The sequence below is a fragment of the Columba livia genome, chromosome 6 (genome assembly GCF_036013475.1).
Source record: "Columba livia isolate bColLiv1 breed racing homer chromosome 6, bColLiv1.pat.W.v2, whole genome shotgun sequence".
Taxonomy (NCBI): Eukaryota; Metazoa; Chordata; class Aves; order Columbiformes; family Columbidae; genus Columba; species Columba livia.
Genome location: NC_088607.1, coordinates 15,764,210 through 15,785,976, shown reverse-complemented (window position 1 = coordinate 15,785,976; position 21,767 = coordinate 15,764,210). Strand labels below are relative to the sequence as shown.

Below are 21,767 nucleotides of genomic sequence, written 5' to 3'. Positions count from 1 at the left end.
ATGTCAGAGCTGCAGCTCCTGGCTTTCATGCCCAAGAGCAAGCCAGAGTTTATCGCCAGTAACTGCCATGTTTTCTGTGTTACATTTTTGTATGTCAGTGTAGGACGCGCATGTGCCTGCAGCTCTCGAGCCTTTCTCCACCACAGTCAGGTTTATAGTGTGGAGCCACAGCCCAAAAATCTGTCTCACTAGTGGTTATGATTGCCCCAGGAACAGCCTCATGTAGTCACACTACAGTCAGCAGGAGCTGCAGCCATAGGGAAGGCAGGCCCTGGCTTCTCCATCTCTGCCATCAGAGTGTTCATACCTTGGTATAGCTGTGCCACTAGATTTGGGTGCCCCATCCGCGTGTGTCTGCATGACCTGTGTTACCAGCTTCCCCCAAGCACTAGCCACATTTAAAGCGAAACCGAGGCTTATTTACCATGCTTTAAAGTCAAACTTTATTTACAAAAAGTAAATAATAGATTAAACTGTAAATTTCATTCTGTAGCACTAAAACATCTATCAGCTAGGTTCCTCTGGCATGGTGAAGCACAAAAACGAAGACCCCCTGTGGGGGTCATGATCTCCCCACCCAGCAGATAACTTCCCCTCTATACTGGACTAAACTATGCAGCTCCAGACCCTCATGTGCACAGCAGGCAGGATGTGGTAGCAAGGTTAACAGCTCACTCAAGTCCAGATCCTCTCTCCCTGGGAGTCAGAAAAGCCACCCTCTCCACTTCCCAGCTGCAGAGACAAATTCCTGGGCGGCTGCAGGAAACGCCAGTGCCTGTTTGGTAAGCGCAAGGGGGAGGGAGCTGCCCAGGCACACCTGCACACTGCTCCAGTCCACCTACAGCATGGAAGTTTCTGTATTTGTGATGCCGGCATCCTTTGCCATCAGGGAGAAAGCGCCTTGCTTCTTGAGCAGCTCCTCGGGGCTGTCGTATTCCACAATCCTCCCAGCGTGCAGCACCATCACCCTGGAGCAGGGAAGGAGAAGGCCTGAGCTCTCTGGATCCGATTTGATAGCACTGCTGGTGCCAACACTACAGCCCCACCAACCCTTGCTGCTCCACAGCCATGTTACATGGTTCACCTCTCAGCACAGAGCTGAGGGCACCACTGTCCTCCATGTGCCGGCAGGGTGACACACACAAGTTGTCAACAATTCCTCTATGGCCTGTTGCTCTAAAGAAGGATCCCCAAAAGTGTTTCTCCCCACAAAGGCATAACTACTGCCCACCCATCCTTCCCATCCCTCTATTCTGCTCTCCTAGAAGCTCTGTATGTTGCTGTACTGGGCACTGCATCCACCCCTGTCCCTCTGGCTGCATCCTTGCTTCTGCTGCTGGCCAGCTCTTGCCCTATCCTTGAAGTCCAGAGCCCCATCCCCCTTGCCCCACGTTACCTGTTACTGTCCATGATGGTGTGGAGGCGGTGGGCGATGGTAAGGACAGTGCAGTCAGCAAACTCACTCCGTATCGTCGTCTGGATTAAATGATCAGTTTCTAAATCTACAGCTGCTGTTGCTTCATCCAGGATGAGGATCTTGGCTTTGTGGAGAAGGGCCCGGGCCAAGCACACCAGCTGCCGCTGCCCAATGCTGGGATGAGGTGGGTAATCTGAGTTACTAGGTGGACACCAGCAGGACTTCTGCAAGGCCACCACCACAACCTGCCCTGACCTGACCTGCCTGCACAGCCCTCCCCAGCCTTGCCCCAGCTGATCATCTGCCACCCTGAGCACCACATGCCTCAGGATCTTGCTCCCTGGGCCACCATGGAAGGGTTGGCTCACACTGGTTCCCTGACAACCCTGACTCCTGGACCGTGTTCTCCCACCCTCACTTCCAAAAACATATGTGCCCTTGTCCCTGGGCAGCTGCTGTTCCCTGGGACCAGGGGAAGGCAGGGGAGCTGGGCATGCCTCTGCTCCTGCACTCACCTCAGGTTCTCCCCTCCCTCGCTCACAATATGCAGCAGCCTCTCAGGAAGGTCTTGCACATATGTCTTCAGGTGGGCCAGCTCCAGGGCCTTCCAGACTTCCTCGTCTGTGTACCGGTCAAAGGGGTCCAGGTTCATCCGCAGTGTGCCAGTAAAGAGCACAGGGTCCTGCCAAGGACAGCACCATGTTCAGCCATGCCATGACCATTCAGAAGAGTCCCCAAGTCTGGCCACATCCTGCCCACCCCACTGCTTGCAGCTGGGCAGGGAGGTGGTCATGGCATGGTCACAGACCCTTGGACTCTCCACAGCACCAGGGATGCTCTAAGGCCAATACAGTGCCCAGGGAACAGAGCTTGGGGTGCCCATGCAGCAGTAGGACAGGGAAAGGTGGGGGTCAGCTCACCTGGGGGATGATGGTGAGGTTCTGGCGCAGGTCATGGAGGCCAATCGTTGATATATCCACATTGTCAATGATGATTGTCCCTTCAGCAGCCTCCAGCACCCGGAAGAGGCAGTTGGTGAGGGAGGATTTCCCTGCCCCTGTCCGGCCCACAACCCCAACCTGTGGAAGCAGATCTTTAGACCAGCTGACAGGGCTGAAGAAAACAGGGCAGATTCTCTCTGTCTTGTTCTGGTGAGCCTTCCTGCAATCACCATATCACACACTTTCTCTTTCCATGTTTGCCCTGCAGCTCAAGTCCCCAGGAGCCACATCCCATCACCATCCTTCCCCAGCCCACAGACCAAAGCTAAGAGGACAGAAACAACTTTAACATCATGTCACTCTGGCAAGAGCATGATGAGGACAGAGGCAGAAAGGTTCTCACCTTCTCGGTGCTCCTAATACTGCAGGTGATCCCCTGAAGAACCAGCTCCAACTCAGGTCGGTAACGAACTTTGTAGTCAATGAACTGGATCTCGCCTTTGCTGGGCCAGCCATGGGGTGGACGCTTTTCTGTCACCCACGGAGCCTGGGTGCACAGGAGCGTTAGAGGGTTGCACCCTGTGATGCTGACTTGCACCAAACTGTGCAGCAGGTGTTTGCCTGGACCCTGGTCTACTCACCTCATTCTTCACCTTCGAGTACTCATGTACCCGCTCCACAGCCACAATGTTCGTCTCCAGCTCCGAAGATGTCCGCACCAGCCAGTTCAGTGTCTGGGTAATCTGCGTGGCAGAGCCAGAGAATGCAGAGCTCAGTGGGACCCAGCAACAACCACCTCTCACCACAGCTCAGGGCTCAGCCTGGGCTCGAGCAGCTTTGCTGCAGCATCTCTAATCCACAGCGGGAACATGCTCCTCCCCGTGGCAGCAGGCACCCCCCTCACACTGGGATGTGTGTTCCCCTGGCTCCATAGCAGCTCCCCAGGTGATGGGACACCCCAGCTAATCCCCTCTCCATGGATCAGGGCTGTAGGCAGGGCAGCACCCTGCAGCCAGCCCAGACTCATCAGGGTGTTGCTCCTAGAAACAGCCCTGCCCTGGAATAAGAGGAAGCTTTCATTGGCTCACATTGAGGGCAGAGGAGACAGAAAGACCCACGATGCCGCCGTCCAAAGTGCCCTTTGAAATCACAGCTAGAAGGGCAGAGAAGAAGACCACCAGGCTTCCAACAAACTCCAGGCGGATGGCCAGCCACCTGCATTGAGAGAGCACGGCTGAGGGGTGGTGGGAGAGGCATCTGCCTGTGCCCAACACAGGGCCCACCGGTGAGACCAGCATCCCTGTGCCCCCAGCCCCAAGCCCAGTGCTGTACACATGGTACCTGCACCTACACAGCATGTGATTTGTGGCTAATTCTGCAAGCAAGTTCATTGTATCTGTCAGTCTCTGTGTCTCACACAGAACCTTCAGTGCTGGTAATGTCATGTATCTGTACAACCCTCACACACCCAAAGCATCTACGTAGTAACATATCAACACCAGACACTGTCCCCATCACACTCCCACCTGGTCTAGAGCATCAGCCTGGGTTTTTTTTCCAGAACCCACCAAGACCATCTCAGCGCTTGACAGCACAGTTCAGCCTGCCCAGGCTCTGGACACTTTGTATGGCGACACACTCTGGCTTTCAAAATCACCCTAAAATGTATCCTTACCACAGATGGTGTCCCTGTCCCAAGCTCCCCCAGTTCCTACATAGACCCTCAATCCTGAGATCAACAGGGAGAACTGCAGCATCTCAGGGACCTCCCTCAGGACCCAGAAGCCACTGGGCAGGGGTGCTGCAGGCTGTGCTGTGGCATAATGAGTAAAACTCACCTATTTGAGATTATCCAGGAGTAAACACTCTTCTGATTGATGTCCATGGTGCTCTCATTTTGCTGCAGGAACCGTTCTTGGTGTCCATAGGCCCGGATCACGGAAAGGCCTGACACTGTCTCACCGAAGTGGGAGTAGATGGGAGACCTAGTTACAGAGTCCAGACGTCGTAGCTGGCGTGATGTGGAGATGTAGAAGCTCTGAAATGAGGGACACAGCTTGGTTACCAACACAAAGCCCAGCAGCAACAAAGATACTGCTCTGAGCAGGGCAGAAGCTTCTCTGAAGCCCCAGTTACTCACCAGCACAAAATAGTAGAAGATGCCCAAGGGAATGATAAGAAGAGCAAAGAATGGGGTGGCCAGGGAGATCATGAGCAACGTGCTAATGATGCCCGTGAAACAGGCAAGCCAAGTGCGGAAGGACATGGGAATGGTCTCATCTATCGTGAAGATGTCCTGGAGCACACAAAGAAGTGGGGAGAAGCAGTCAGTGACCCCAGGGAGAGGGAGAAGCCCAAAGGCTCCACACATGTGGGGCTTCTAGACACTCATATGGTAACACAGTGACAGACCCTTGCAAAAATTTAGGATGATGCTGAATTGGTGTTAAGGTCACAACCCCATTTAGGGCCACAGCTCTTAGCTTGGGAATGGCAGATTTAATTGACATGTTTTCTATAATATTCTCCTGTAGCACAGACCAGCTTTGGGAACTGCATCTTCACCTGGATCCAGGGTGTCAGGGCAGGAATTGAGGCAGAAAGAGGGACAGGGCTGACCCCAGGTCCATGCAGGTACTCCCAGGTCTCCAGTTTGTCATTGTCCCTCTCCTAGCTGAGCACCATGTACTCCCTCATCTCAGAGTAAACCCAGCAGGCCCACAGGCTTGTTCCCTCAAGAGAGATTTTTATTCCCAAAATCAAGAGATGTCACTGAAGGAAGAAGAGGAGTTGCTGTGCACTTGACACCACCTGTCTGTATTCTCCCTCCTTTCTTGTTTTGTCTTTGTTTTATGACCCTTGTTTACACAGGAAATATGGTATAATTTGCTGAGAATCCATAAGCAGATGGGCAACTTATTACGGGACATGAGCTCAAGGCTCCTGCCTCTCTTGGTAATCTACTCTGGACCTTCTTCAGTTTCTCCACATCTCTCTTGACCATGTGTCCCCAAAACAGGTCACAGCATCCATGTCCAGCCTCCCTAGCACTAAGCAGAGGAGACAGTAAATTGCTGTGATCTGCTGGCCACTCTCCTCCTAATATAGCCCAGGGTGTGGTTTGCCTCAGTCAGCCTTGTATCCACCATGCCCTCCCGGTCCCTTCCAGGCCCTGATCAGGGCTCACCTGTGCAGTGCTGAACAGTAACAGGGTTATGCCACAACCCAATGCTCTCCAGACCTGCTGGAACAAACATCTTCTTCTCATTGGGACTGTCCTCTTACCTTGGCAAACCTATTCACAATGCGGCCAGTTGGGGTCGTGTCAAAAAAGCTCATGGGCACACGCAGGATGTTGCTGAGCAGGTGCTGATGCATAACTCGGGAGGCTCGCATGGCACCATGAGCAGACAGCATGGTTGCAAAAAGCAGGAAGACGGCTGCAAGGAGAGAACAAGGCGGTCATCACCAGCTCATGGTGACACTGGCCTCAGGCACCCTTTGGCTGGAGGGACACATCAAGCAGCTCCAAGCCAGCAGCTCCACAGCAAACCACTGTGACAGTCCTGCATCCGACCTTCTTGGGAGGCCACCTCAGAGGGCAACACAGACTTCTTGGGACAATTTACACTGGCTTCAGACTGATACCTGCCCCTAGTTCAGCCAGGAGCAGGAGGAAAGGCAGCAGCAGACCGATGGACACAGTGCTGGTCCCTTGCTCCTTGCCACATTGCTGGCTGCGGGTTTTGTGAGTCATATCCCTTCTGAACCCCACAGCTGGGGTGAGCAGGAACCCCTCTGCTCCCACACTCACCCTGGGACAGTCCCAGCACCCCAAAGACACCGATTCGCAGGTCTCGCTGCTGCACAGGGTAGGTCTGGTTCAGGTAGCGCTGTGCATCGTCCGTCCAGGCGCTGAGCCACAGGTTGGTCCCCACGTAGGCAGCGTTCTGACCGATGTAGCCCATGGCAACCCAGAAAGAATACCACAAGCCAACACCACGCAGGTACCGCAGGTACATGGAGAACTTCACCTGTGGACCAGTTCAGCCCATCACCACTGCCCAGCAAACTGTGTCCAGTGACACCCAGCACAGCCCTGGGACTCCCACCATGCTGCCCACACTGGTCCCCTCTGCCACTTTGCCCATGAGCCCCAGGCAGCTCTGACTGCAGTGGGGCCACAGAGAGTCAGCACCAGCCTCTCTGAGCCACAGTCAGGGTCTTGTAGTGCTAAGCCAGGGCAGCACAATGCTTTCTCCATCCACCCTCCTCACCTTGCCAGTTTCCACAGCTTCTTTCTCAATCAGTTGCTGGCCCTTCACCTTCTCTGGGGGCTCTTCCTGGGCCTTCTTCCGGGAATTGGTGCTGTTTTTACTAAGGCTGCAGGGAGGTGACAGGCACCATTAGTCACAGGGTGCTGGATGGGTCCTACTCTCCTGGGGGTCCATCCCCATGCTGCCCTGGGACACGAGTGCTGGAGCCCTCTGGGGAATGTCCTAACTGGGGCAGCTTTGAATTAGTCTTGTGGAAGCCCTAGGCATTTGCAGCCATGAAATCATAACCCTCATCCCCAAAAGCAGAACCAGCCAGCATCAGGAGTTTCAGGCAAGACCACAGAGCAAGGCTGTGACACACTACTGTGAGTAAAAGCAAGAGCACATGCTCCTGACCCAGCCCAGCTAGTGGTAGGAGTATGTAGGCAGGCTTCCAGCGGGAACCCCCCCACGAAGACCCCAGACCCCTGTCTCCAGGGGAGCAGAGCAGGGGGTAGAGGAGAGAGCTGAGAGCTCAGGTTGAGTTCCCACCTGCGACTGAACTCTCTCTGACGGATGCTGGCCTCTCGCTTCAGGGTCATGGTCACCACATCTTCAGGGCTCTCCTCCATGCAAGGCTCCATGTCTTCATCACTCTGCTCTTCATCCACAGCTAATGCAACAGCTACAAGCACAGGGATGTGGGAAGGTGCAGTCAGGCATGGAGAAGAGACCAGATCCCATGCACCACAGCTCTGCTGCACTCAGCTCCACCCTGTACCCCAGGCCCAGGCTGGGTCCTACCACCACACATCAAAGTCTCTTCCAACCCTGCTGCAAGCCCAATACAGCAGGAGGAGAAAGAAATCCATTGTGCTGGAGACAACTGACAGGGGATACAGGACTAAAGGTCTGCACGGAGGCAGTCTGTGTTGCTGACTTAGAATCATAGAATGACTTAGGTTGGAAAAGATCTTTAAGATCATTGAGTCTAACTGTTAGCCTAACACTGCCAAGTTCACGACTAAATCAAGTCCCTAAGCACCACATCAACGCCTCTTTTAAATAACTCTGGGGATGGTGACTCCACTGCTTCCCTGGGCAGCCTGTTCAATGCTTAACAACCCTTTTGGTTAAGAAATTATTCCTAATATCCAATCTAAACCTCTCCTGGTGCAACTTGAAGGCATTTCCTCCTGTCCTATCACTTCTTATGTGGGAGAAGAGACCGACACCCTCCGTGCTACAACCTCCTCTCACGAGGTCTCCCCTCAGCCTCTTTTTTTCCAGGCTAAACAGCCCCAGTTCCTCGTAAGACTTGTGCTCCAAACCCCTCATCAGCTACATTGCCCTTCTCTGAACTCTCTCCTGCACCTCCGTGTCTTCCTAACATGAATACAGGATTCGAGATAGGGCCCCACCAGCATGGAGTACAGGGGGACGGTCGCTGCCCTAGTCCTGCTGGCAACACTGTTCTTGATGCACACCAGGATGCTGTTGGTCTTTTGGCTGCCTGGGCACACTGCTGGCTCATGTTCAGCCAGCTGTCAATCAACACCCCCAGGTCCTTTTCCTCCAGGCTGCTTTCCAGCCTTTCTTCCCCAAGCCTGTAGCGCTCCACGGGGTTGTTGTGACCCAAGTGCAGGACCCAGCACTTGGCCTTGTTAAACCTCATACAATTGGTCACAGCCCATCGATCCAGCCGGTTCAGATCCCTCTGTATGGCCATCCTGCCCTCCAGCAGATCAACACTCCCATCCAACTTGGTGTTGCCTGCAAACTTACTGAGGGTGTACTCAATCCCCTCACTCAGAAAATTGATAAAGAGATTAAATAGAACTGGCCCCAGTACCCCGCCCTGGGGAATGCCACTTGTGATCAGTGGAACTTATCCTGGTACCACCAGTGGGACTACAGCCAGAGATTTGTCCTGGTTTAGAAGGTGCAAGATCTGGTAGATCAAGTCATTCCAGGTTGGGAACATCCCTCTGAGCCAGTGGAGATGGGTCCTGTGGGGATGGACTGGGAAGAGCCAGGCTTAAGCTGAACAACTGGGCTGAGCCCAGGCAGGGTGAGCATCCACCTGATCTGACACCACTCCTCCCCATAGCACTGAGGGACATGATAAAGATTAAATGTTTTCCAACAGTATGTTTAGAATAAACCAAAGGATCTTCCACACCCCAGCATCACTAAGGTATGGAGCCTGTTGCTATATAACATTATGGGACCCATAAACAACAGTAAACTTAAAAGGGAGTAAAACTATTAGACAGGTCCTTCTCTGGCAGTTCAACACAATGCCTGGATGCAAATCTTAGGCAGAAAGTCCTTGTGCTGCTGATTTTCAGAAGCTGGGAAGGATTCACAGTGGCCACCACTGGTGCCTGGGCTAGATGGAGCCAGGTCAGTGTTGGATCAGGTCTTGGGGTTTTTAGCACCCCAAGACACACACATGGCCCCTCCAACTGTCGCAGCCCCCTTGTGTTCCCAGTACCTGTGGTATTTTTCTCTGAAGCATCCTCCTCCTGGCTGCCATACAAGTTCAGGAACTGGGCAAAGGCCCCCCTGTTTGCAAGCAGCGTGCTGTAGGAGCCGTGCTCAGACATTGCTCCTGCCACCAGCACCACGATGTTATCAACCTGAGGCAGGAAACTGATACTGTGCGTCACCAAGATCCGCGTCTGCAACAAAGTGGTTGCAGGGTAGTGAGCATCAGAGCACCCCTTGCCCCCCAGCCATGGGTCTGCAGGCTCTCTGTCTCCTACTTGGGGACCTCTGCCTATCAATGCCTGGCTAGGAGGACACAGGGCACCCCTCTGGGGGCCTATGAAGCCTCTTCTGCCTGCTGCAGTCCCACGTGAAAACCACAGAACCCTCTTTGCCCCAAGCAAGCAACCTCAGCCTTCCCTGGATAGTCAACACCATGCCAGTGTCACTCCTACCTGGCTGGGTGGTGGGGAGGAGAGCATGGGTGCTCACCTTGTTTCGCAGTAGCCCTTTTGGTCCCAGCACATGCTCGAAGAGATACTTGCCGACGTGAGCATCCACGGCAGACAGGGGGTCATCCAGGACGTAGATGTCTGCATTGCTGTACACTGCCCGGGCCAAGCTGACTCGCTGCTTCTGACCACCACTCAAGTTAATGCCCTGGAAGGGAAGGGACCTCTGTGGGCCCTGGGCTGGCACAGGACAACAGCTCTATCCTGTGCTGTAGGTGCAGAAAGGTCATGCTATAGGAAACCCTTAGTGCCTGTGGCTGATACCTTCTCTCCAATCTCTGTTTGGTCACCTGCAGGCAGCAGTTCCAGGTCTGGAAGGAGGGCACATGCCTTGATGACCTGCTGATACCTGGCTTCATCCAGTTCTGACCCAAAAAGGATGTTGTCTTTCAGTGTGGCATTCTGGATCCAGGCCTGCTGGGGCACATAGGCCAGTGAGCCCTGGAAAGGGAGACATAAGAACACTGTCATCTCCTGCAGATTGTCTTTGCCCTGATCCACCACTCCAGGACCCCGCTGAGCTCCCAGGTAGCCCCATCGGCCCCCATGCCAGCTGCTCCTCTCACCTGGATGTTGATGTGTCCCTTGATATTCTCCATCTCCCCAAGCATGGCTGACACCAGCGAAGATTTGCCTGAGCCCACAGCCCCCACCACGGCCACCAGGCTCCCAGGCGCAATGTCCAGGGTGATGCTGCAAAGACATGAGGGCTGAGAAAGCAGCACTGCTGGGTCACCCTCCCCAGCTCCTTCATGGGACCAGCACAGAGCAGCATCTTTGGGGCACTCATCTCTGGCAGCACTGGGAGACGTGACTGCTGTCCCCAACTAATATCACTCATCTGCCCCCAACATGGTGCAGACCACTCACTTTCTTATCGCAGCATTGCCGTCCCGCTCCCAGGCAAAGGTGGCCTCTGAGAAACGCACAGCGCTGCCTGTCCACAGAGAGATGTCACTCAGGGCTGGGAAAGCCCAGAACTGGGCCAGCCTGTGACCCACAGGGACTAACCTGGAGGTTCACCTACCTGCAATGGGGTTGTGGTGGATAGCTGAGGTGTCCAGGTCTTCTCCACCCAGATAGCGCTCCAGCCTCACCGTCGACACTTTGGTCTACCATTGCAGAGCAAGGATGGCATGTGGGCATGGGGTGCAGCTGGGTGGGCTGGCAGGAGCCCCATAAGCAGACCACCCATGCACACAGCCCCCACTCAAGCACCAGCCCCAAACTCTGAGCCCAAAGCCTGTGCCATGTATGTGAGTCCTGTCTCACCCCAGGTCCAGCAGAGACCTGTGCACTCACCCCTGGGTGTCCAAAACCAAGGTCCATCAGACACCTGAGCCCTATGTGCTGGTTTGGGCAGAGGTGTTATGAGATCCCTTGTCACCCCCTGCCCTGCGTGAGGACTGACCTGCACCGCGGAAGAGAGGACCATGGGAAGCATGGCCATGGGGAAGCGCAGCACATTGAAAAGGGAGATGGCAGTAAAGGCCTTCTGTGCATCCAGAACGTTGTTCTCATCCACCAGCACGTAGACAGCAAAGCTGGCCAAGGAGACCTAGGACAGATAGCAGGGAAAGTCATCATCAGCGTGATTGTATGCAGCCCAGCTCCTCATACTCCCCTAAGGCCTCAGCAGTGCCTTTCTGCTTGGGACCTGTTCCCCTACTGATTCCCTTCTCCAGGCCCCATCTCACCACTCTGATGGGACTCCTTCCCAACCATGGCTCTCCTGCCAGCAGCCAGGACTATCCCACCCCCTTGGACACAGCCCAACCCCAGCTCTGAGGTTGGCACAGTCCTGCCCAGACCCACTGGTGCTCACCAGGAACGGGGCACACGTGAACACAAAGACAGAGACTGCCTGCAGGTAGCTGAAGTTTGCCAAGTCCTTGAGCTCGCGTGCCCGGATATCATTGACCCGCTTCTCAAATGAAGGCTCCCAGGCAAAAAGTTTCAGGATCTGTGGAATGAGCAGGGTGAGTGGGTGCTGGCCTCATGGGAATGTTCACCTCCACACTCAGCTCTTGTTGGTGGTCAGCACCTCCATCACCAGCTCCTGACTTGCTCAGGAAACCTGCTTATCCACTGCATCTCCCCTCTCCTGTCCTGCCCCATGGCTCAGAGCACTTCCCCACAGCATTCCCACTCTCTCATCCTCAGTTTACAGGTCACTGCCGGCTCCTCTACCATCATGGCAACCTGCTCACCACCATGGCCATCCAGAAAACCCTCTCTTGGCTCCCAAGTCTTGGTCTGGGTACCCAGAGCTTCTCCACAGACAGCTTTAAAAAGGTGAGGAAGCCAAGACAACCGCAGAGGCTGAGATGTGGCTACGCCACACGCAGGGGCTCCAAGTAAGACTGTAACACTGGTGCTGTACAGTTATATAAGTGCACTGCTTCTAGGTAGAGTGCAGTAAGAAGAGGGATGCAGGAGCTGCTCAGCATTGTCTCCACTCCACTGTTTACCTTTATTCCACTGAGGATTTCACTCATTATTTTCATACGTTCATCCTTGTTCTTCATGTTCCTCACCTACAAACAGAAGAGCCAGAGGTCACCTACACAGCAGCTCACCCTTGGAAATACACCTGGGCTGTCACAGGGAAGGGAAGGGTGAGATCCACCACTGACCTGGACGTTTTTGGACTTGGCAACCAGTAACGCATTTATGGGGATGAGCAGCACCATGACGGCAATGCCAGCCAGGACAGAGGGGCCCAGCTCTCCCCAGAGGAAGAAAATGGACAGGATAATTTGCAAGGGGGATGACCACAGCTGGTGAACAAAGTTGGCCATGTCCATGAACCTCTGGGCATCAGCTGACATCAGATTCACAGTCTCTCCCACTGTGGACTCCTTGCGAGTGGCACTGGACATGGTCAGAGCCTGGAGAAGAAAAGCAGAAGTCACCGTATGCTGGTCTGGGAGCAGCCTGGCTGCCAGCAGCATGACGCAGAGCAGGGAATTATCAGGCCAGGCTAAAACTGCTCCTGGGTTTGCTGCTGGTGCCTCTCTGCCAGCCACAGGTGCTGCTATCACTGTCTGCACACCAGGAGCCACTGGATGCTGGGGGCAAAGAAACATAACCCCGTGCAGGAATCCCAGCAGCAGCTGCCCTGGGCGTTTCACTGCTCGGAAGAGAAACCTCCCGTGGCCCCTGGTAGCTGTCAAACATACAGCTGCAGCACCCAGGTCCCAGGCAGAACGAGCACCCGCAGTGTCCCCAAGGCTAGGTGAGTGTTCCGCAAGCTAGGCTCTCCCCATGTCTTCCTGGGAAGAAAAGGAAAGTCACCCCAAGTTGATGGGGCAGGCAGTGAATGCCAGTATTGCCAGCCCAGCTTGGAGGAAGTTGATGGGTGTGATGACAGGGCCATACCAACCTTCTTGTAGATGGCAGCGATGAGACTGGCACGCACATTTATGCCAAGGACGAAGCACAAGCTGAAGTACTGCTGCAGGCAGAGGGACTGGATCACTGCCGTCAGGAAGAGCAGGATGGCGTACACATAGCCCTGCCAGGCAAAGGACTCCTCGTCTGACACAAAGGCGATCAGCAGCCTGGAGGGCAGAGCAGCCCATGAGACCCCCACCCTATTGAGACAGGCCCCAGCAGGATGCTCCAAACCAAGGCAGGGAGAGCATCCTCACAAGGAGAGTGACAGAGACCCTGCCCAGACAGCTGGGTTGACACTTCGGCATGCTGGAGACCCCCACCCCAGGGACATTCAGCAATGCGTCACTTGTGAATAGAACATGCACAGAGACTGTGCAGCTCTGCAAAACAAGTGGGGCAGGTCCTGCTGGGCTGAGCTAGACTGACTCATGAAGGGGCCCAGAGAAGAGCCAGGACTGTCTCCTTGGGTGGAGCAGGGAGCAAGATATCACCCATAAGAGCTGGCAGCCGGCTCAGATCAGTTTTTCATTAAACTGTAACCCAACATATTCTCATGTCTTTGGTGAGGACACAAAAAGTCCCCAGGGTGTGGGGCTGGGAGAGGTACACAGATGGAGCTGGGTTGGATGCACTGGGGGCAAAGCCAGAATGGAGATAGGGACAGAGAAGGACTCACTTCAGCAGCTGGGGGCTGACAAACACAAGTGCATCATGCACCAGCTTGATAGCCACAGATACCAGGAGATTCTTCCAAAAAGTCTTGCACAGGGTTTTTATTAACCAGCCCCTGGGGTAATCCTTGTGAGGGCTGGAGTCCCCTTTGTCATTCTTCTTCTTCTTCTTCTTTGGCTGCTTCTCCTCCTAGAGGGAAGCCCACACAGAAGGAGTTTGTTGCACAGTCTCCTTGCACCTGGAAGGACACTTCCCGTGCAGTGCCACAGCCTCCAGGTGAGGTATCCTGAATGAAGCCTTAGCATCACCTCCTGTCATGTTCCCTCTCACTGATCCCTGCTCATGTCATACGCCCCCCAACACTAACACCTCTCTTGTGCAGATGTGTCAAAGACAGCTGTTGCAAACCCCTGATCAGCCTGAAACCCTCAGGCTAGAAATCAGGTGCCCCAGGCAGAATCTGAGACTAGAAGTGATCATAGTGATGCTCACTCTGACCTCATTGCTGGGAAGTATTGGGATGAAGGGAAGACTAAGACATAAGGGAGCTGCTTGCACTGCAGAATTGAGGGTGGTTCCTGTCCTTCCGTAGGGCATAAAGATGGAGACTTTCTTGGTCTCTCAAAACACGGGGGATCAGCCAAGGCCAGGGAAGACTTTGTTGTGGGTTCCCCCTTCCTTGCCCATGGCCTTGCAGAATTGAAGAGGGGAAAGCTCAGCCAAGGGGGCTGCAGGGAGGTGAGGTGACCCCACTCCCCAAGGCTGGACCTTGATCTCTCAGTCCCATTCAAGGCCAGGAGTGGGAGGGGATTTACCAGCATGAGAATGTCTTGGCTCTGGGCCTTGCTCAGGTTGTTCTCATGGTCTGGGTCACGTTCCCGGTGTCTTTTTTTGCGTTTCCGTTTTTCCATTTCTGCTTGGGCCTTCCTCACTGCAGTCTTCATGTTCTTCTCCAAAGCGGCGTACATAGCTTGTGTCTTTTGTTCACTTTTCAATTCCCAGATATCCTCTATCTCCAAAGGCTTGCGGTAGCCCTTGAAAACCACGCTGTGGGGCAGAGAAACCTCCTCTCAGCAAGTCTCTCGCACTACACCCAAGGGAGAGTTCTTGCTGCAAATGCAGAGCCCTTACGGCCAGCCTGGCCCTGAGCTCAGGCTGCACAGACTGCTCTGAATGTGGTGCCTCTCTCAACTAACTCCAAGCAGCCTGTCCTGCAGGCTCCCCGAAACAGCACTGGCTCTGCCCTAAAGCACCCCCACATTCACCAGCCCAACCTCCTGCAGAGCCCAGCTCACCTGGTGTACCATGCGAAGGTGATGGAGCTCAGGAAGGAGGCTGTCAGCTCTGGGTTCTAGGGTAGAATGCGAAGCGGGTAGAAAGAGATCATTGATGGTGAGGGATGGTGTTGACGAGAGTTGACTCAGCACACCCAGCCATTAAGGAACACCAGAGGTTTCAAACCATGCCATCTCCAGCCCCAGAAACCCCATCTCACAGCCAGAAGCAGCTGCCCTTGGTCACACATGCAGATGCCCCAGGCTGCAGGCTCCAGCTCTCCCTGTGCCTCTTGCTGAAGTCCCCAGACCTGCCATCCCACAGGGCCTAGGAAGAGCTTCTGAATGAAGCCCACCCTGCCCCACGCAACACCAGCTGGGATGTGGCACCCCAAGCCCACTCCTGCATGGACCTCGCACCTGCTTTGTGATTTCCTTTGTTTCTGGGGCAACGTCGGAGAAGCCCGAGACAAGGAAGAGCAGCAACTGGAGCCCATAGGAGATGAAGAAAAGGACAAACCGTGGCATGTCAGAGATTGGTGCCTGTAGGAATGGAGAGGCCAAGGTGAGTTGGGGCTTGTCTCAAGGCCGCTTGGTCATCAGAGACAAGATCCATCTCCAGGACAGTGAACATGGCTGAGCGCAACATGGCAGTGTGAAACTCGCTCTGGGTCCTGGCTCAGCTCCCCTTCACCACCCCTCCCTGCATGTCCCTGCCCTCCTCCCATAAGTCCCTAAGGGGAGAAATTGGTACTGGAGAGCTTATGCCTCCCCAAAGGCGCAGGATGAATTCAAAGAACCATTCCTTCTCAGGTCTCTTCTGGTTCTCCAAGGTCCCAAGGGCAACTGGGACCTTGGTGATACCACTGAGAGCTTGTCAGGATATGAAGTCTGAAGGGACATTCTTTGGGAAGATAAGACCACAGGGAAGCACAAACCCAACCTGCAGGGCTCTCCGGATGAGCGACTGGAACGGCAATACCCCACAGAGCAGGGACAGTATCCAGAAGCAGAAAAGTATCCCTGAGTCTCTGCGCAAGCAGAAGCGTCGTGCTTCATGGATCAGCAGGAGCAGGAGCTGGGGGGAGGAGAATCAGTCAGAGGCTCAGGCAGGGCTGCAGGACCAGGTCTGGGCTCTAAACATGCTGTGGGAGCGCATGTCCTGGGATGCCAGCACACAGGATCTGCTGGGATTCTCTGCCTTGAAGACACTGAGCTCGCAGTGCCTGAGGTCACTGCCAACCCTACATAAGATTTGGAATTGCACAGGGCAAAGGTTTATTTCAGGAAGACATAAGGTCAGGCTCCTTATAGGAAAAGCATGGGCTAAAGGCACCCTGACACTACAGCAGTAGTCACCCTGACACTTTTCAGTTGTTCTCATCCCAGAATCTCAGATGTGCCCAGCTGTGAGGAGTCACACCCTGTCTCCTGCATCTTTGCCTCCAGACCTGGAATTAAAGCCAGATCAGAGACCCAGCAGTGCAGCCTTTCTGGGCAATCCCATTGGTTGGTAATGTCATGTGAACTCTGCACATGAAACCAAATGACACGACAAAATACAAAGGATAGCAAATGGGGGTGTTACTTTTGCTCTTAAGTGTAGCTCTTGAGCACTATGGCTTTGTTAAGACTGTTAGAATATTCCATGTCTTATGTGAGATATATGCAATTTCCATCAAGTTAATAGCCCCGATGTCCTCAGCTTTGTCCTCTATCTGGGTGCCTTGTGGCACTTCTCGACTCCTTACACAAAACTGTGCTGCCCATAGGATGCTGTGAGACATCAGAGCAGCAAACTATAGTCTGATGTTCACTCTGTGCGATCAGTCCCGTGAAACCCAAACTGCTGCTACTAAGACTTCTGCCAGAAAGCTCAGCTGCACTCACAGGCACGGTACCTATCTCAGCTGTAAAGATAAAAGTGCAGAGCACTGTTCAACCAGACACGTGCCGTCAACCTCTCACCCTTGTGCACCACCCACAAGTGGTCAGAGTTAGTCCCAATCCACCCTCCAGGCTACGCGTCCCTCGTGGACACGGCTCCAGCCGATCTCTGTGCTGTGGGAAGTTTTCTGCTGCTTGGCCCCGCGGTCTCACACCGTCTCTTTGGTGTCACCCAGCACATTTCCTGGCTGATCCCTTACCCAGGTGATGATGTACAGGCTGGGGTTTGTGTACTTGACAGCTGGCAGTAGCTCCTGTTCTGTGTCCTCCACAAACGCCAGGGCCAACTCTGCCACTGCCGTCAGCAACAGCAAGGTAGACAGCACCTGCGGGGAGGGAGGAGCAGCCATGAGGGGAGACCCAGCCCATTGTGGGCACAGGGAGCCACGGGGAGACAACACAGTCTGACATAAAAGCACTGTGCTCTGTACACAGTAACACCCTTTCCAACCCAAACCTGGCCCAGAAGAGCTTTCTAGGGTCCTCCCACAGGAGCGCAGCCATCATTTTAATCTCAGTGGATAACAGCCCACAAGATGAGAGGCCCCAGTACACACCTCAGCCCTCCCTCCCAGTGCATCCCAGCCCCGTTATCCTCTCGATCCCAAATATGCTTTGTGCTGGGCTCCTCTTTACATTTCTGTTCCAGATGGTGCCCTCACCCATTGCTCATTTTCTCCTACACTCCTCATCTCTCCATCCCACACCTGACTCCAGCCCAGAGGTTTTCCAATCACCACCTCTCCATCCAAAGCTGCTCCAGCCTGCCCTCTGTGCCCCTCAGCCCCACTCTACCTGTTTGATGATGTACAGTTTGGTCACAGAGTATTTCTTGACTCTGGATTTGCACATGGGCAGAAGCTGCCATGGTGCCAAAATCCAGATGAAGCCAAGGGGGATCCAGACCAGCACAGTTTGCTGGAAGCACACAGGCAGGTCGGCATCTGGACGAGCGAGGAAGGAGTCATTCTGGGGACAGCAAGGGCAGACAGCCAAATCACTTGGATGGCTCGACTCTCATCTGGCTCACAGCACAAGAGCCAGCATTCCCGTAGATCCGCCCACCCTGTTCTACCCCATTGCATGCTCCTCCTCAACACTCACCTTCCTGGCTGAGCATCTCAGTGTTCATCCAAGGTCCCAGGTGATGCCCCCCTACCCATCTATCTGCCTGAACCTGGGAGGGCCATCCCACAAACACCCCTTGCTGCATCCAAGCTGGCTACAGCAGCTGGACCCAAATCATTCATTCCCCAAGAGGTCTGTGCAGGGTGTCCCATGTTCCCAGCTGGACTGCAGGAGCAAAACAGGACAGGGCTCACTCAGGGAACTGTCATTTACATGGTTGTCTCATAGATACCACCCGGGCCGTGCACACTGCTCAGTGTGTGGCAGCCCTGGAGAAATACTGAACCTCAGCTGACTGTGGGCAGTTGGGTCTCACCAGCTGAACACGCCATGAGCCTTGGGATGTCCTGCCCACCCCTTCCACTGAGCATCCTACCCCAAGAACAGGCAATGGGGGCGATGTAGCCACTCACCCAAAAGACGGAGCCGCAGAACTCCTCCAGGGCTGCCGACATGGCTCAGGTGAGAAGAGGCAGCGGCTCCTTCCCCTTGCTCTGCCTGGCTGTGCGAGTGCTGGGTGGATGCTTGGGATAAAAGTCCCCACACACCCTCAAATGGTGCTGGGACAAAATCCCTGATGACACACAGTTAATTGTTAACTTGGTACTCTTGCACAACACCACAGACCAAAGCAGTGACCAAAAGGGCTTTGGAAAAAGCGTGGGCTCTGGGAAAAGGAGGAGAGGAAGGCCCAACAAAGAGATGAAAGGGGAGATGCAGGGAAGGCACTCTCAGTGTCACTGCAGGACACCACAGCCATCGCTCAGAAACCACAGCCTTCACCGGTGCACACCGACCAAGACAAGTTCATATGGACTCACCAAAGACAACTTTGGTGCAACAGATCTTTCCTGCCAGAACAAGCCTGCTGAACGCTGCAAAAAAGTCCAGCAAAGACTGGTCCCTCAGGAGACAAAGAAGACAGCAACCTTTTTCTCATGTACCACCCAGCCATGAGGCCCAGGACACCAGCAGTGCTCCAGGCTTGGGGACTCGCAGCACCTGGCAGCTGACCTGACCACATGCTGCAGTGATCCTTCCGAGTCCCCAGGATCGAGGTTCCTTTTACCAACTTCTTCTGGCCTGCAGAGCCTGTAGACTTGCCCTGCTCTTCCTTTTGCTTCTCCCTTTCCCACATCTCTGGGTTGTCTGCATGTTAGGGAAGCTGGCTGACCACAAAACCCAAAAGAGACTTTGAATCTTCATGCTAAGGCAACTGAGACAGCCAGAGAACCGTTCTCAAGAAGGATGACTCTCACATCACCCTGCTGCTCTGAAAGGTGGAGGTACGGGGGCAGGTAGGGATGATGCTACTTTAAGGCCAGAACTGAATTTGTTTGATCATGCATGCTCTTGTGGAGCAGCAGGTAAAAGGGGAAGGTTGGGCAACTGCGAGGATTCTGCTGTCTCATGGTTATGAGACAGTAGGTGGCTCAGAAGTCAAGGGTGATACAATGAGTAACAGCTCAGGAACAACCCCCTTACCATCAATAGCAGAGGAAGGTTCAATGTCCAGTTCATTGGTTAATTATTACGAGCTTGTGTGATTAAATCCACTTGTTTTTGTAAATGAAGCTACCCCTAGTGCTACATCCTCCAGGCTGGAATCAATGCACTAATTAGAGCTGCAATCTCATACAACGGATAAGAAATAAGCAAGTGAGCAGTCCCTCCCTCAGCCCTCCTCCATCCACAGCCTTGATGTAATTCTTCTTCTGCTCGCTGGCACGGGCGTCCGCTGGCCTTGCCTGTACTCACCTGCAGCGCTGCTGCCAAGGGGAGCTCTTGCTTGTGACATCTTCCTATTTAATGCTCTGCCCCATCGCTTGTCTTGGTTTTCAGTCCATGTGACAGCTCATCTTTGGTCTCTCATTCAGAGCTGAAGTGCTTTGTGCAGCACAGGATGCCAGCCCTCTTTAATGTTCAAAACAAGCACACCTCCACTTTTGTCATCCTCATACCTGGGGCATACTCCTCCTAAAAACCCACAAAGCCACCTCACCATCCTTCAGCTCCTTCCATAAAGCTTCCTTCATTACTGTGTCCAGAAAACGTTCACTGGGACCAAAGCTAATTGAAAGGGTAAGAACTCTTTGGCCAACAGTACCACACCATTTCCCTGTGGCTCCCCTGCCTTCACCCATCTGTTGTCCACTGTCTCATAGCTTCAGTTTTCAAAATTAGGCTTTGCTTCATGCTTATCTCACAGGGGGTCTGGTCCAGAACAGAGGCTTCTGCAAAGCGACCTACAAATTAGCCCAGCGCTCGCTGTTCATCTCTGTTTCTGAAGGGTTGGTTTCTTTGTCTCGTCATGCTGTAATCCCACGTGAGTTCAAGTATTTTTTTCCTTCCCTCTTTTTTTTTAAAAAAAAAAACCTCTCACAATGAAAGAACCAAACTCTGTGTTTATGATGCTGTGGGGGCTGTGTCAGCAGAATATTAATGTTAAATGAGTTACTGTTACCTTAATCATCATGACTCATGCAATATCACAATAGAAGTCATGAACTCTTAAATCAAGTATTGTAAACTATACTGACCATAATCACAAATTAAAGAATTTCTTCTTCTGAGTTTGGGTCCTTCCTACAGCCTGCACATCGGTCAGTGCTGAAGCAGGTTCTGACAGCAGCACTGAGCAGCTGTTTCCTTCCCACCACCTATGATGAGAGCTATCACATAAATTCCTGAGGTGTGTTTTGGGAGACACTGATACCTCTGATGGTTCCATGTGAAAAGGTGGATGTACCCTTTGAGCTGAAGATAGATCATTAGTCTTGGCTACAGGCTTTCAATCACTTGATTCTGTTTAAGGTGACAGAAGGTGCTGCCACCTTGTGAAATATTACATTTTCCTGTACATCCCCACAGGCTGTAGGGTATTGCCAAGATGGGCAGACAAATCTGAACTTCAGGGTTTATTTATTTCTTAAGAAGTTTGCTATCTCTGCTGTCGGCAGGATTCTCTTCAGCTTTGTGGATCTTTTAGACAAAAGCAGGCAGCAAGAATAAAGGTACTTGAACTCCAGGTCTCTGCTCTTTCAATGGAGCACTTTGGCACCATTCAGATCTGCCACTGAGTATTTTGCAGGGTAACCAAAATGAGTCTAATGCTTAAATTCTGACTCATTAGCAATAACCCAACTAGCACATTGCCCCAAGCACTGTCTGGAGAACAAGCAGATGGTTTGTGCAACATGTTAGGAAAAGCACCTGGAAAATCCCTGAGAAAAAGCACCTTGTCCTCCCCAAGGAATCCCGCCGTATGCCCATCCCACCTCAAGTACTTGCCCCCCACAGCCCAGGATGCCTCACAACCAGCTCACCGCACCAGTCAGGCAGTCAGAAGCTCCTTCCCATTAGAACTTGATGTGTTCATCACTTCTACACACCAATGTGCTTCTCTCTACCTTGCAGCTGCCGTATTGCTAATCCTCAGCTGTCCCACTGGCTGACCATGGCAGGCCCCGTTTTCCAGCTGTGGCTACGGCATTTCCCTCCCTGGCACTCTGGGTGTGATTGTCTTCTCCTCTGGTGCAGCAGGGGCCTAATTCAGTGCAAGCCTGGCTGTTGCCTCTCAGACCTACCTCTCCTGATGTGAGGGCTCAAATCATATATTTAGCCCAATGCTTATTTGCCGTTACTTTGTTCTTTGGGAGTGTTTATGCCTCCTGTGCAAACTGCCTCCTGTCACACGGATGAGCCCATCTGAACTTCTCTGTTCACACTTA

At 53.4% G+C, this 21,767-nt stretch overlaps 1 protein-coding gene across 1 annotated transcript; it reads right to left on the bottom strand.

The window, feature by feature from the left end:
- Positions 1-419: 419 nt before the first annotated feature.
- ABCC2 (ATP binding cassette subfamily C member 2) lies at positions 420-21,726 on the bottom strand. The gene is made up of 32 exons (XM_005506981.4): positions 18,450-21,726; positions 17,704-17,877; positions 17,109-17,234; positions 15,905-16,039; positions 15,382-15,504; positions 14,983-15,038; positions 14,503-14,734; positions 13,692-13,876; positions 13,002-13,179; positions 12,253-12,507; positions 12,088-12,153; positions 11,442-11,579; positions 11,028-11,174; positions 10,644-10,728; positions 10,487-10,553; positions 10,183-10,309; positions 9,881-10,057; positions 9,597-9,764; positions 9,112-9,298; positions 7,167-7,299; positions 6,636-6,741; positions 6,173-6,392; positions 5,644-5,798; positions 4,499-4,654; positions 4,197-4,396; positions 3,447-3,573; positions 3,000-3,101; positions 2,762-2,905; positions 2,338-2,496; positions 1,933-2,099; positions 1,397-1,591; positions 420-968 (listed from the first exon to the last, which is right to left on the bottom strand). Exons 1-32 carry the CDS (start codon positions 18,489-18,491, stop codon positions 839-841), a joined length of 4,662 nt encoding a protein of 1,553 aa, XP_005507038.2. The 5' UTR covers positions 18,492-21,726; the 3' UTR covers positions 420-838.
- Between the last annotated feature and the right edge of the window lie 41 nt (positions 21,727-21,767).